Source organism: Muntiacus reevesi, chromosome 12 (assembly GCF_963930625.1).
Source record: "Muntiacus reevesi chromosome 12, mMunRee1.1, whole genome shotgun sequence".
Classification (NCBI taxonomy): Eukaryota; Metazoa; Chordata; class Mammalia; order Artiodactyla; family Cervidae; genus Muntiacus; species Muntiacus reevesi.
In genome coordinates this window covers 5166611-5182091 of record NC_089260.1, presented here as the reverse complement: position 1 = coordinate 5182091, position 15481 = coordinate 5166611, and the positions used below count along the sequence as shown (strand labels likewise).

At 44.5% G+C, this 15481-nt stretch overlaps 1 protein-coding gene across 3 annotated transcripts in view; it reads right to left on the bottom strand.

Annotated features, from left to right (window-relative positions):
* The window catches only part of ATP6V0D2 (ATPase H+ transporting V0 subunit d2), a 48580-nt gene extending 36685 nt beyond the window's left edge, over window positions 1-11895 (bottom strand). Inside the window, exons 1-2 of one of the 3 annotated variants that reach the window (XM_065903109.1) lie at window positions 11861-11895; window positions 11299-11531 (exon numbers count right to left, since the gene is read on the bottom strand). In XM_065903109.1, coding sequence (XP_065759181.1) covers window positions 11299-11428 — 130 coding nt within the window. In that variant the 5' untranslated portion in view covers window positions 11429-11531; window positions 11861-11895. Of the gene's footprint in view, window positions 1-11298; window positions 11717-11860 lie in introns of those variants that run through there. The other 2 variants (XM_065903110.1, XM_065903108.1) reach the window with 2 other exon arrangements.
* Between the last annotated feature and the right edge of the window lie 3586 nt (window positions 11896-15481).

Here is a 15481-nt window from a genome sequence, read left to right as displayed (position 1 = left end):
CATTTATTGAGTATCTATTATGTGCTGTTACCACAGGGGACAAGACATATTCCTCATCTTTAAGGAAACTCATAATATGGTGGAGGTAGAGGCACGAAAAAACAGATGACACAACCCGCTGAGTTCAGGATAAAGATAAGAACCTTGATTTACGGGAACATAGAAAATGACTCGATGGACATGGGTTTGGGTAAACTCGGGAGTTGGTGATGGACAGGGAGGCCTGGCGTGCTGCAGTCCATGGGGTCACGAAAAGTCGGACACGACTGAGCGACTGAACTGAACTGAAAAAATGAGAGCAAGACTCAGAGGGATGAAAGCAAAACAAGACTAGGAGAGTTTCCGGAAGAAGGTTAAGCCAGAGATGAGCCTTCAAGTGCTATGCAAGAGTGCAAGGAAGGCGTTCCATGAATTCGTACAGGTGGGGAGGAGGCAGGAAATTCAAAGCAGTTGAGTGCTGTTGAAGCGCTGAGCGGGAGGGGAGGAGGGGTAAGATGTGAAGCCAGAGAAAGACGCAGGGGCTGTCCCCAGGAGGACTTGGCCTGACATCCTTGATCCTGAGGATAACAGGGAGCCCCTGTGGGTGATGAGCTAATCCCTCTGGTAGCTGATGGGGGAGGGGGCATTTGCAGTCAAGTGGTTCTTGAGTCTCAGCAGACAGGCATTCTTCAGGGTCTGGAGTAGATCATGCATCAGAAATGCTCTTCATCTGACTGACTGCAGAATTTATTTGCTCAATTACGTATTTAATTAGCTTAATTCAAAAAAAAAAAAAGCATACACTTTTGCCATGTCTTGTTTGGCTTTTATTTTGACAGTTCAGATTTTTATACAATTTGACAGGGTGTAGTCTCAGCATGGAGAAATATTTGCCAACAGGAGTGACACAAATGGTATTTCTTCCAAAACCATGATATATGGCTCATGTGACATATGTTTCTCTTAGGCAAAATAACTTCCAAACCTTTCAGCTGCCAGTGAGATGCTGAAATGAAATGTCTCAAGTGTTTCAGACCCTGCTTAGGCAATCTTGTAAAAAACTGTGGTTGGTGGACAGACAGTTAAGACAGAAGGAGCCTTGCCTCCCCACCCCAAGGTGGTCCAAGGGACTCTGGAAATCAGATGCGAAGAAAATCTTGGCTTGAAATATCTGCTCTGAGTTAATATTATTATCTTTCAATGATAACGATCATGCTGATAGTTTTATAGTCACATTTTTTCCTCGCATTTCCCCGAGTGCTTATCTAAGCACGTGTGCCTACGTGCTCAGTTGTGTCCAATTCTCTGCGATCCCACGGACTGCAGTCCACCGGGTTCCTCTGTCCGTGGGACTTTTCCAGGCAAGAGTACTGGAGTGGGTTGCCATTTCCTGCTCCAGGGGATCTTGCCGACCCACGGGTAGAACTTGATGTCTCCTGCATCTCCTACACTGGCTGGGTGATTCTCCCCAAGCCACCTGGGAAGCATGCTTATCTAAATAGGTATGTGATAAATAGAGCTTTGTGGTCAGATACATTCGGAATAAACAGGCTTCTTCACTGCAGGAACTGAAAGCCTTTAATACATTCATTTGAATGATTTCTTTGGAAAGAGTTTGGTACAGAACTTCCCGAGCCACTAGAAAACAATGCAGCCACCCACAGAACACGCTTTGGAAAATTACACTTTTTTTATCCAGAGTCGTGTCGCAAGTGACACTTTTTCTTTTTTATTCAAATGAGGAACCATGAGATCACTGCCAACTAAATCAATTTTACAGGTCCCAAACACAATAGCACAACGGGAACAGATTCAGCTATTATAAAAAATATCTGAGCATGTCACACAGAGTATAATAGCATATATGCGTGTACAAAGAGTCATAGTGTAAAAATGCTCCTTCCATGGGCTGCAGTCATTGGGCTCGGGGAATTAGCTGAGATCTCTTGACTAGTGAGGCAGGAACACTCTCTGGCTGCTGTCTTTTCTCTGTTGCTTTGCTGGGTCATTCCTTTCTCGTTCCCGTGCAGCTTCTTTAAAAATGAATGTCCAGACTGTTCACACTCCAGGGAGCTTTATGCCAAGCCAGCACCTGCGCTTGTGAAAGATGCTATCTTTGAGTAGCCCCTCCCTCTTCCCCACACTCTGCTTGATGCTGAACTTATGGGCATTACCTGACCTTTTTGAACTCAGTTTTCTCACCTACAAAATGGGTTAGAATGTATGCTTTTTGGGTTACTGCGGAGCTTTAAAGAAGATAATGTAGATGAAGACCTCTTTTGCCCCCTTACTTGTACCTATCTCCTTCCAAAATAATTTGATTCGATTGGCTAAGACTTTGATTTTTATTCCCTAAATTGGAATTTTTTTAAACAATATATTACCATCATACCTTACAGTTACTTAAATTTGAATAAACCTATCAGTATTTTAAAAGTCAGATGCTTCTTTCTCCATTTTTGCTAAGGTACTGCCATCTCACGGTTATAAAACTTCAAGTCCTCTTTGAAGATTTATTAACTCCAAATCCCCTGCATTGTTTCTGAATATCTTCCCAGATTTCCTCTCCTTATACCCCAGTTTAGAATGATGATATCATAAACCTAGATCACTGTGGCAATCTCTAATAGATTCTCCCAGGTTTGTTTCCCTTCTGTCTTCCATGCCTCAAACTTTAATCTTTCCTAAGAAATGTTTGGATTTTAGAATGATCCTCTTAAGTATCCTGGAGCTACTGAATTTTAGGCAGATTAAAAGCAACTTGCAAATTACTTTTATTTTACCACTGACAGATGATTTTAACACACAATATAAGCCTTAACAATAATCCCCATTTCACAGATGAAGAAGCCAAGACTCAGAGAAACAACTTGACCATCTTTCCAAGCATACATGTATTTGACTGAAGATTCAGACATGCCTCTCTCTTCACTCAATATTCTGAAGTTCCATAATTAGACCCTTGGTGGCCCTAGAAAATTTTCACAGCATAAACTCCTGCATTATTGTAATACTCTAGCATTGCAGGCAACCGCTTTATCCTCACCATTATGCTTTTATGTTTTTCTATTTATAGCCCATTAATTCTCCCCAAGAGCCTAGGACATCTTATCATCTCAACTCCCCTGACCCCACCTCCAGTTCCCCATTCCACTGGCATTTTCCCAACCCACTGTCCTTGAAGATTCAGCTTACTTTAGAATATATCCTCTAGCTATAAACTCTTCTTAAATTTTAATAGTTTTTATTTATTTATAGAATGATTGTTTCCAAAACAAACCAGTGCTCTCTGAGGGAAAACAGAATCAACAACACAGAGGCGTACACCAAACACCATTAACCATAACCAAGAAACGGGACAGATTATTTCAGGAATTTAAAAGTCCAGCAGAAGAGGGTAAATTAACTCTTGTTGTATATACACGGCAGCTCAGGCGGTGTTCTTATGACTTCCTGGGAATTCTCATGATTTACAGTTTACAAAACATTTCCAGAAATTTCTGATTCCCTTAGTAACTGGGAGTTAGGCCAGGGAGATACCATCTATCAGAAAGGAAAGTACCATGGCTAAAAGTTAAGCAGCTGGCTTAACATCCCAGGGCCAGAAAGCAGAGTCAGGACTTAAACACGCAGACCTGTCTATTGTGTACTTTCAAATTCTTACTACGTGCAATACACAGCCTTAGGTTAGGGAAGCTAGGAGACAAAGAAGGATATGGTGTGGTTTCTATCCTTTAAAAAAAGTCTTTTTTAAAAAAAGTTCGGTTTTATTGAGGTATAACCAACAAATAAAATTCTAAGGCATTTAAAGTATACATCGTGGTGCTCTGATACACTCTTAACGCTGTGAAAGGATTCTCCCACCTCCTTAACTAACACCTCTATAAGCAGACATATTTATAGTTTCTGCCCTTGAGAAGCTTACAGTTTAGGAGGGGATAGATTCTTTTATTCACTCCAGAGTTAAACCCTTAACTGTGATCACTCAGCGGAATAGACAGATAAAGGAGACAAACGTCGTGCCCCGGAGTGACATACTTATGCAAATATCACAGATGCTATACAGAATTAGGTACATTACTCTGCACGATAAAACACAAAATTGAGGCTTGTCAATTCTATCCCAATAGAAAAGGGTTTATAGAGAAAGTGACTTCGAAATGGAGACTTCAAAGAGAAACGGGTGTTCTCCAGGTAAGAAAGATGCAGAATGGAATTTGTGGCTGAGGAATAACCTTACAGAAAGGCAGAAGAGCTCTGAGGAAGCGCTTCCCAGGTAGAGATGGGATGCTAACTGGCCTCAGCTCAGCTGGTTAGCGTGTCCGACTCTGTGTGACCCCATGGACTGTAGCCCGCCAGGCTCCTCTGTCCGTGGGACTCTCCAGGCAAGAGTACTGGAGTGGGTTGCCATGCCCTCATCCATGGATCTTCCCGACCCAGGGATCAAACCCAGGTCTCCTGCATTGCAGGCGGATTCTTAACCATCTGAGCCACCAGGGAAGCCACCACTGGTTACAGTGTGGTGCTAACAACGCCAAGATCGCTGGTTTGATCCTCGTACCAGCCAAGCTATCTAGCCTTTAAACTGAGCTAAGTTTATCCTGCCTGATGAGAGTATTTCTGAACACTTGACAATACTGTATATGCATTTTTAATACAAGGCAGAGAAAATAAGTACTCTAACTAGGGCTTTCTGGGTAGCTCAAATAGTAAAGAATCTGCCTGCAATGCGGGAGAACTGGGTCCCATCCCTGGGTTGGGACGATGCCCTGGAGGAGGGCATGGCAACCCTCTGCAGTATCCTTGCGGAGAATCCCACGGACAGAGGAGCCTGGTGGGCCCCAGTCCACGGGGTCCCAAAGAGTTGGGCATGCCTGAGTGACTAACACTTTCATTTTCACATAATGAGAGGTACAAATAATGTGTAAAGGAGATTGATGAAAGCCCTTTGAAATAAGAGCCTTCCTTCTGTGAGAGTTTTTCAAAATTTAGACTACCTTTAAATAGATAGTAGGTAAAGGCCTCCTACTTGTAAACTGCATATCCACACCCCTGCCACTCATTACTAGCCCCAGTAACTACTATTTTTAGTTCCACATGAATCCTCTCACAACTTCTTATTTCTTCTCTTTTTTTTGTAGTTATAGGATATTACATTATATAACTGCTCCATCATTTATTTAACCAGCTCCCTTACTGTACATTTGATTTGTTTGTCATTTTCTGCCATTCCCAACAGTGCTACACGAAGTCCCAGGCCAAGTGTACATGCATTTAGAATTCTGAGGCCCAGCCACTCTCATTAAGGGGCTCTTATTCTTTTAATATTTCTATTTGTTAGAGTGGGCGCCCTTTAGGGTGGGGTGTATCTTTTTCATCTTTCCTTCCTTGGCTCTAACTAGAAAGTGCTGAGTACACGCGTTAATTCCCACGTGAAGGCACCGCTGGAGAGGAGTGAAGGTCATGTTCCTTGAAAAGGAAGCATTAATCATTGGTCGTAAGCTGTAACCAGCTCCCTCACTCACTTCCCAAAAATGACGGCAGACAGGACAAGGTCCAGGCTGGGTGCAGGCCTCTCACCGTACCCGAGAGCAGGGATCACTTTCCCCACGTATTTCAGAGAAAGCTTGTTGCTGTTTGTCGTTTAGTTGCGACCCCATGGGCCGCAGCCCACCAGGCTCCCTTATCCACGGAATTCTCCAGGCAGGAATACTGGAGTGGGTGGCCATTTCCTTCTCCAGGCGACCTTCACCACCATCTCCAGCATTGCAGTGGAATCTTTACCTCTGAGCCACCAGGGAAGGCTATTTCTTCCTAAATTTTTGAGCTCTGAAGTGTTAATCTTACCACTTTGTCTTTTTTTTTGAATAGGAAAGAATACTTACAACGGTCTGGTTTGTAATTTAAAAATCTAATGAAAACAGCAGTGTTGCCATGAAAAGACATGAAGGAGCCTCAAATGTATGTTATTAAGTGAAAGAAACCAGTCTGGAAACGTTACATACTCATTTAATGATCCCAACAGTGTGACAGTCTGGAAAAGGCCAGGCTAGGGAAATAGCACAATGATCAGCGGTTCCCGCAGGGGGTCACCGATATGGAGAACAGTCAGAGCACAGGGCAGTGAAAACACTCTGTATAATGTAACAGTGGTGGGTACGTGTTGTACATTTGTCCATTCCCATAGAATGTGAAAGAGGAGAGTGAAAAATCTGGCTTAAAACTCAATAGTCAAAAAACTAAGATCATGGCGTCTGTCCCGTCACTTCATGGCAAATAGATGGGGAAACAATGGAAACAGTGACAGACTTTATTTTCTTGGGCTCCAAAACCACTGCAGATGGTGACTGCAGCCCTGAAATTAGAAGACACTTGCTCCTTGGGAGAAAAACTATGACTAACCTAGACAATATATAAAAAGCAGAGATATTGCTTTGCCAACAAAGGTCCATATAATCAAAGCTATGGTTTTTCCAGTGGTCATGTATGGATGTGAGAACTGGACCATAAAGAAGGCTGAGCACTGAAGAATTGATGCTTTTGAACTGTGGTGTTGGAGAAGACTCTTGAGAGTCCCTGGGACTATAAGGAGATAAAACCAGTCAATCCTAAAGGAAATCAATCCTGAATATTCATTGGAAGGACTGATGCTGAAGCTCCAATATTTTGGCCACCTGATTTGAAGAGCTGACTCACTAGAAAAGACCGTGATGATGGGAAAGATTGAGGGCAGGAGGAGAAGGGGACAACAGAGGATGAGATGGTTGGATGGCATCACCAACTCGATGGACATGGGTTTGAGTAAGCTCTGGGAGGTGTTGAAGGACAGGGAAACCTGGCATGCTGCATGCAGTCCACGGGGTCGCAGAGTCAGACACGACTGACAGACTGAACAACACAGGGTGTGTAAGGGTGACTGCAGTGTAAACTCTGGACTCTGTGTGATTATGATGTACCGAGCACAGGCTCGAGGATTATAAAAAATGCACCTCTCTAGTGCAGGATGTTGATAACGGGGGAGGCTATGCATGTGTGGGAGCAGGCGTTATATTAAAAGTCTCTGTACTTTCTCCTAAATTTTGCTGTGAACCTATAGCTGCTCTAAAAAAAAAATTAATTAAAAATTAGCGGTGCTAATTCTTCTAAAGACCATTTTATGCCCCTTTCACATTATTATTTTGGTTCAAGTTAATTTTAAATAACTTTTTTAAAAAGTCACTTTTTAGGAATTTTCTATGTGCCGTACCAGTGAGACAGGCTATGTGAACTGGCTTCCTCTCCTATTCCTGGGAAGGACTGAGTCATGGAGGGTCCTAGTGACTGGTTCAGGTGACTGTTAGTCAGGGTCAGGCCATGGAGAAAACGAATATTTCTGACCACACTCACTTGCACAATCATAAATGCCAGGATTTTCCAAAGCTTTTGTGGACAATGAAAGGTTGTTGCTGAATGATGAGAAGCCGGGATTCTTGGCCTCCGGAGGTGACAAATTCAATCCGGGGCCAGAGATGAGGCTGGCTTGCTCAGAGCTTTTGTGTAATAAAGTTTTATTAAAGTATAAAGGAGATAGAGAAAGCTTCCGACATAGGCATCAGAAGGGGGCAGAAAGAGTACCCCCCTGCTAGTCTTCGGCTGGATGTTATATAGTCACTAGCAGTCTGTTAATGAAAAGAAAGGAATGTCTTAAAACTCAGAATGGCACCAGGCCCCTCATCCATAAATTGCATTTTGTGATAATCCTGGCACCAGGTGATTCATCCCAGGCCATAAAACGATTGACTTGAATCTTGTAGAAGGGCAAATTACCATACAAATAGTTTCGTTTACATAGATTAGGGGAACAATATCTGAGTATAACATGCTGGTTTGTCAAGTAGGTTCTGAGTCATTTGGTAGAACTTGAAGACAGAGTCTGGGGTACATTAACAAAGCTTAAAACAACATTTCCATAAGAAAAAATGTATTGGGTAACTCAAGGTTTGAGAATAGTTAGCTTCAGGTGAAACCAGGTTTCATGGCAACACAGCATTTTAAGAGAAACCTCCTTTTCAATTTGTATAGAGAAGGAAAAAAATATCGCCAGTTTGTTTCCTCCTGCCGCTTAAGAGAGATAAAAGTGTCTGGCACTTGCAGCCTCTTTCCTTCATTTGGAGCCCCCTGGCCTTCCTGCATGTTACCCTCTCAGCAATCTCCATATTTCTCTCTTCCAAAGTGACCTGAAACCTCCTGTGTTCCTGATAAATGGTTCTAAAACAATTTGTTGGTATCAGGATACTTTTCTTTTAAAAACTAGAGAAATTTAAAAGACTAAAGGCAAATTTAATCTTTGCCAAATTAGCTTTCCTTTACAGTAAGTGCCTGCTCCAACACACAGTACTATCCCGACACTGTTTTACCCACCCTTCTTTACCCATCACTTGTATGGTGTATATTGTGTGCAAAAGTAGACAGATCCTAAAGTTCTTAACTTCTGTCCCGCGTGTTTTAAACCAGCTGGGAAGGTGGCTGGGTTTCTCTCAGTAAATTCACAGATGCAGTTGCTTTTCACAAGTGCCTTATTTCCCAACATCCTATAAGATACACAGGCAAGGCAGACCTTATTATTTTCTATGTCAAAATGGAGCTGAGAGCAACAGCGACCTATTCATGGATCTTCCATTCATGCTCAGGAGGGAGACACTTTAATGGAAAAAATATAATAGATGCAGATGTCTGCACACCTCACACCTGGTGAGGTGGTTAGATTGGTCACAGCCACGCCAAGCCTCAGAGTCTTCAACTGAAGACATGAAACCTTTATTTAGATTGATTTTCTCAGCAGTCATTATAACCTGCAGTTTGAGGGCATATTTGATATTCCCAAGAGTCTCCAAAAAGATTGGAAACAAATTCAAACATAGTTGTGAAATGAATGGTTGGAAAAGAGCTATTACTAGGAGAAAAGAAAGGTAGAAACCATGAGATCTGATGAAAATAACAAATGGAGTATTTAGGAAGGTTTCTTATTCGGGGTTCAGGATGACTTCAGGTGGTCCATGATTCCTTGAAATCATATGGAAAATTCTGTATGTGTGCACCTGTGTGTATTTTTCTAAGAAATTCACTCTTCAGGCCTTCAAGAGTCTGAAACCTTTCCTTCTCCCCCAAATTGAAACTGAGGGTGGTTTCTCTTTGAATTCTTTAGTGAGCAGGCTTAAGCCTTGCTTTGTGTCATGAAGACATTTATGTATGGTTTGTGTTTAAATTTGCATTTCTCAACTCACTTAAAAGCCTGAAAACTACTGAATTCATTCAAATGGCTTCTCTCGGAAGCATGCATTCTGCCTTGTGTTCATTAATTTTTTCTACCTCAACTTATGCTTATTTTCTATATGTGATTAACATTCTCCAGGCACCAAACTCCAAATTAAATATGCTGAAATGACTTAGGATTTGGGATTATACTGCAATTATTTGTAGCCAATAGGATTAGTTATCATCTACAAGATCTGTCCAGCCATGTCCATCGCTAATGAAAGGAGAGGCACTCCCTTAACTCGGGCAGTTCTGCCTTAACTCTGCTTGGCTCCACCCTCAGCCCTACTTGAGAAGCCGACAAAGTCACCTTGTTTTTTCGTTTCCTTTTCGCTTTCTGATACTCTTCCTGACAGTTTATTACTTTCTTGCTTTTCCTAGAACGATCTAGACATTTTAAAGCACCCTATTATTGGCATTATAATGATTTTATGAGCATGTTTCAAAGTTAGTAAATGTAGCCTTTTTAAATAATAAAATAATTTTAAATAATAAAAAAAAATATTATCGATGTGAAATCTTTGGTAAGGTTTTGAAAACATTGTAGGGTAGTTTCCAGAGAGGAAGGGGAAATTGGGAGGGACTGGTCGAAGGGTATGCAGTGTTGGCTACACAAGACAAGTACGTCCTAGAGATCTGCTATAGAGCACAGAAGGGATCGTTCTCACACACACATGCACACACACACACAACAATTGAGGGCAGGGGCAAACTTTCAGAGGTGTCAGATGGGTTTGTGGCACAGACTGTGGTGATTTCCCAGGTGTACACTTATCCCTGAACTCATCAAGTTGTATTCATTAAATATGAACAGCTTTCGAACGTCAACCATATCTCAGTAAAGTGGTTTTAAAAAAAGATAATTGCTTTTGTAGAGTGCTAAAGGAAATCAACCTTGAATGTTCCCTGGAAGGACTGATGCTGAAGCTGAAGCTCTGATACTTTGGCCACCTGATGCGAAGAGCTAATTAACTGGAAGAAAAAGACCCTGATGCTGGGAAAGATTCAAGGCGGGAGAAGAAGGGGACGACAGATGGTTGGATATGAGTTCGAGCAAACTCTGGAAAGTGATGAAGAACAGGGAGGCCTGGCGTGCTGCAGTCCATGGGGTGGCAAAGAGTCGGACACATCTTAGCGACTAAAGAACAACAAGAGTGCTTCATAGCTCTTAACACATTCTCTTATGTACTGCCTTATTTATTTGTCCAAACAACTCAGCAAAGCAGGCAGCATTACCATCCAGTTTTACAAATAAGGACTCAAGCTCGGAGGTTTTGAGCCTCAGGTCACCTACTGACCTTTTGTAGAAATCAAAGTCAGGACTTTTGAATCCAGGATGGCCTCACCACATGCCTGTCTTTTGATTTTTATTCTTATGCTCCAATAAAGGCAAATCTCAAATACACATGCCCTCATATTAATATACACTGAGAAAGAGGATAGAATAAAATTTTCTAGACCAAGATTTGGGAGGGGTGGGTATTTAGGCTGTGGATCCCTGGACAGTTTGGTGACACCTTTCTCCAAACATTTATAAATATGTAGAATGAAAATATATAGAATTACAAAGAAAACAAAATATATCAAAATAGAGTTACTAAGATACTGTAAAATGTGTAACAACGTACTTCTTTATTAAGACAGTAAATATCAAGGATCTGTCCAATATCTAGCATACTTTGAAGCAGTGAAAGCATAAATGATATTTCAAGGCATCTGCAAGAACAGTAAGAGGATATGAAAACACTGGATTTCTATTCAAAGTGCTAACCAGCTGTGATTGTTGCCTACATTCATAATGAAAGGAAATGCTCAATTTCACTTAGAGACTATCGAAAAATTGAGATGCGATCTTTTTTTTTTCTTTTTTTGCCCTCGTCCAAATTCAGGGACCCCTGAAGTCTGGATCTGGGGCTGAACACCCTGCCCTGGACTCTAGGCCAGGGGACACAGCCCCTGGCCCGCGCTTCCTTCCAGCGGGCGGCGTCAGCCCCCTTTTTTTTCCTTTTAAAGAGCGGCGCTTACCTTCCAGGTTCTCACACTGGACCAGGCTGACGTAGTCCTGTCGGGTCAGGAGGCCGGCCTTGCAGCCGCGCACCAGGCCCTCCAGGTAGCCGTGGTCGGCGTTGAAGTTCAGCTCTGCGCTTTCGAGCATCGCGGGAGCGGCCGCCGGAGGCTGCAGCGGCGCGCGGGTCCGGAGGGGCGCGCGGGTCCCCAGGGACGCGGGTTTGGAGGGGCGCTCGGGTCTGCAGGGGCGCTCGGGTCTGCAGGGGCGCTCGGGTCTGCAGGGGCGCGCGGGTCCCCAGGGACGCGGGTCTGCAGGGGCGCTCGGGTCTGCAGGGGCGCTCGGGTCTGCAGGGGCGCTCGGGTCTGCAGGGGCGCGCGGGTCCCCAGGGACGCGGGTCTGCAGGGGCGCTCGGGTCTGCAGGGGCGCGCGGGTCCCCAGGGACGCGGGTTTGGAGGGGCGCTCGGGTCCCCAGGGACGCGGGTCTGCAGGGGCGCGCGGGTCCCCAGGGACGCGGGTTTGGAGGGGCGCGCGGGTCTGCAGGGGCGCGCGGGTCCCCAGGGACGCGGGTCCGGAGGGCGCGCGGGTCCGGAGGGCGCGCGGGTCTGGAAGCGAGCGCGCGGTTCTCTCGGGTGGCCAGACGGCGATCTCTCAGCTGATAGTCACGCTGTGGTGACCGGTTTCCTCCGCTTTCGGCGGCTTTCCCCACAGCCGGCCCAGCCCTGTTTTTCCATCCACAGCGGATCAGCCAGATAACCCGAGGGGGACCCGGGAGCAAAGCCCTGCAGGGAGACGGGGGTCGTGGGAGGGACGGAGGGTCAGACGCCCGGTCCCGGCCCCGCTCTGCTATTGCAACCCGGCTACACCTGAATGCTGTGCAGACAGTCCTCCCCGAGCCGCGCTTCTGTGCTTTCAACTGCAAATTACATTCTTCTTAAATGTCTTGAGGGCTGCTAAGAAGACAGGAGTTTCTCTCTCTCTCTCTCTCTCTCTCTCTCTCTCTCTCTCTCTCACACACACACACACAAACACGCCCCACGCACACCTTCTGTGAATAGATCGAGTGTGAGCAGGCGCTTTGGAGAACCCCGGGAAGCTCATTTGACAGCACAGTGTCTGTAAAACAAAACTCTAAATAATGCCTTGCGCTTAGCCGCTCATTCGTATCCTACTCTTTCCGACCCCATGCGCTGTAACCCGCCAGGCTTCTCTGTCCATGGGGATTCTCCAGGCAAGAATCCTAGAGTGGGTTGCCATGCCCTCCTCCAGGGATCTTCCTGACACAGGATTCGAACCCAGGGCTCCTGCAGCGCGGGCTGATTCTTTACCTTCTGAGACACCAGGGAGGCCCCGGGAATGCCTTACGCTGCTCCAGGTCTCCTAGCTGCTTTCCGCTCAGCTCTGTCCTGGGGCAGAGACCAGAAGGCAATCTTGGAAGCAGGTACACAGTGCTGTGATTCTATAGTAATAAGCCACTGTCTTTGCAAAATTGACTCTTTAGGAGGTGCTCTTCATTCTCTTTTTCCCTTTTCAGTTCAGTTCACTTCATTCGCTCAGTCCTGTCCGACTGTTTGCGACCCCATGCCCCGCAGCACGCCAGGCCTCCCTGTCCATCACCAACTCCCGGGGTCCACCCAAACCCATGTCCATTGAGTTGGTGATGCCATCCAGCCATCTCATCCTGTGTCACCCCCTTCTCCTCCTGCACTCAATCCCTCCCAGCATCAGGGTCTTTTCAAATGAGTCAGCTCTTCCCATCAGGTGGCCAAAGTGTTGGAGTTTCAGCTTCAGCATCAGTCCTTCCAAAAAACACCCAGGACTGATCTCCTATAGGATGGACTGGTTTTCCCTTTTAGGTCTCAGGATTTACTCAGAGGAGTATCTGGACTGATCCTGTTACTGAGATAGGTCCTGTCCTGCTCTTTACTCTGTCCAGTAAATTCTCCTCTGTCCAGGGAATTTTCCAGCAAGAATGCTGGACTGGGTTGCCATTTCCTACTCCAGGGGATGTAGCCCTACTCCTGGGGCTTCCCTGGCACCTCAGTCAGTGGAGAATCCTCCTGCAATGCAGGAGACCTGGGTTCAATCCCTGGGTGGGAAAGATCCCCTGGAGAAGGGCATGGCAACCCACTCCAGGATTCTTGCCTGGAGAAGCCCATGGACAGAGGAGCCTGGTGGGGTGCAGCCCATGGGGTTGCAAAAGTCAGACCTGACTGAGCAACTTAGCCGCCGCCTCTCCAGGGGAGCTTGCCCACCCAGGGCTCCCGGCTAGTCTCTGAAGCCCCCTGCACTGGCAGCCGGGGTCCTTACCACTTCCCCGCCTGGGAAGCCATAGTGTCGGTGTGGTGGTTTACTGGCTAAGTCCTCGTGGACTCTTTGTGACCCCAGGGATCAAACGCACAGGAGCCATAGTATTATTACCCAGATCACAAATAAGGAACCGACTCTCGGAAGTTGGGAGGCAGCTCAGAAGGCACAGCATAATTAAGCCGGGATGTGATTGTTTCCTGCTCCAAAGGAACGCTGGTTCTCCCTTATACCTAGCTCAAAAATTGTGCCAAGTATCCTGAACATGATTTTACACGTGTTGTATTTCACTGTCATATATGTTATGTCAAATTCTTAATTGAAGTTAAAGTGTCAGAAATTCTCCAGCATTTCTAAGTCTTTCTCAGTATTTCTCAGACCATGTGCCATGCAGCAGGGCAGCTCTCTGGGGTTCCCTTACCCTGATGCCCTCCGGCCTCTTCCCAATGAAAGTCCTTTGCTTTGTCAGTAGGTGTGTCTCCTGGGACAGTGTACTTCCCGATGTTATGCAAGAGCCCACTCTTGGGCTCTGAGGAGGTGCCCCTTCTGGCAACAGTGACACTGTGAATTGCAAAAAATTTGAAGAAATAATCTTTCAGTATTCAAAAACCATCGACTACTTCTTTTTTTCAACAAAGAAGCCAGTCACGTTACATATGTCTTCATTGTTTCATTTTTGTGCTTCTCATTAATGTGAATAAAAATACCAGCCAACCATCATTTGAACTATATTTGTTTGTCAGTTGCAACCAGATGTTGGCAACAGATACTAGAGCTGAACAAAAATCAATGAAAGCATACTGTGAAAATCAATAGGCTAAATGGAATTTATATGAAAAAATACTATTTTATTGTTATTTGTAAGCTGGGTGATACACAGCCATTATATCATAAAATTTATGAGAAACATATGTACCTATTTTGGAGGGAGAGCCAGTTCTTAAGCATTTACAGTGCAACACAAAATCTTCACACACTCAAAAAAGAATGGGTTTTGTGTGTGTGCAAAAAGTTGTTTCTCATATTTTATATTTATAAGCAGATAAGTTCCAATGTTTCTTTAAAATTATACACATCTACTTTCTCTACTTTTATGAAATTGGAGGATGAGGTAAGCAAAGTATTTCCCTTTTTCTTGGATCAGCAGACATGTCTTATTCTTGCTAAAGACACTTATAAAAAATGAGATCAAACTCATGGGATATGAGAGGCAACCCAGTACAGTGACAATAATCTAGAGCTTTTTCTTAAATGGGCCCTTCTGGTGGAAGCATAATAAAAATGTTCGCTTCCGTGTTTAAACCACCAGTGATGTTTAAGAGAGTGGACTTTGGCGTGTGACAGAGCATGAGTTTAAATGACTTCTTTTCTCTGAGTGCCAGTGTTTCCATGTGTAAAATGAAGATAATAACACCTCGGTTTGTTGTAAATATTAAATGAGATACAATCCTAAATATACTTAGCAAGTGTGGGTATATGTGCTAAGAAGCAACTGCAACAGCTTCTCCTCTTCCTCTTGTTACTGTAAAACACTGTAATTTCAGTTCATCAACTAGACTGCATTCCTGACAGCCAGGAACAGTATCTTATTCATCTTTCTGTCTCTCAAGTGCCTACTAGCATGCCTTGAGGGAAGCAGATACTCAATAGCTGTCCACTGGATAAAGTTACACTTACAGAATCTTTAGCTCCATGTGTCTCTAGGAAACACTGTATTTAGAAATTGTATTTGAAGAATGAAGGTATTTTGTGGGTTTCTATGGTTTTTCCAGTAGTCATGTATGGATGTGAGAGTTGGACTATAAAGAAAGCTGAGCACTGAAGAATTGAGGCTTCTGAACTGTGGTGTTGAAGAAGACTCTTGAGAGTCCCTTGGACTGCAAGGAGATCCAACCA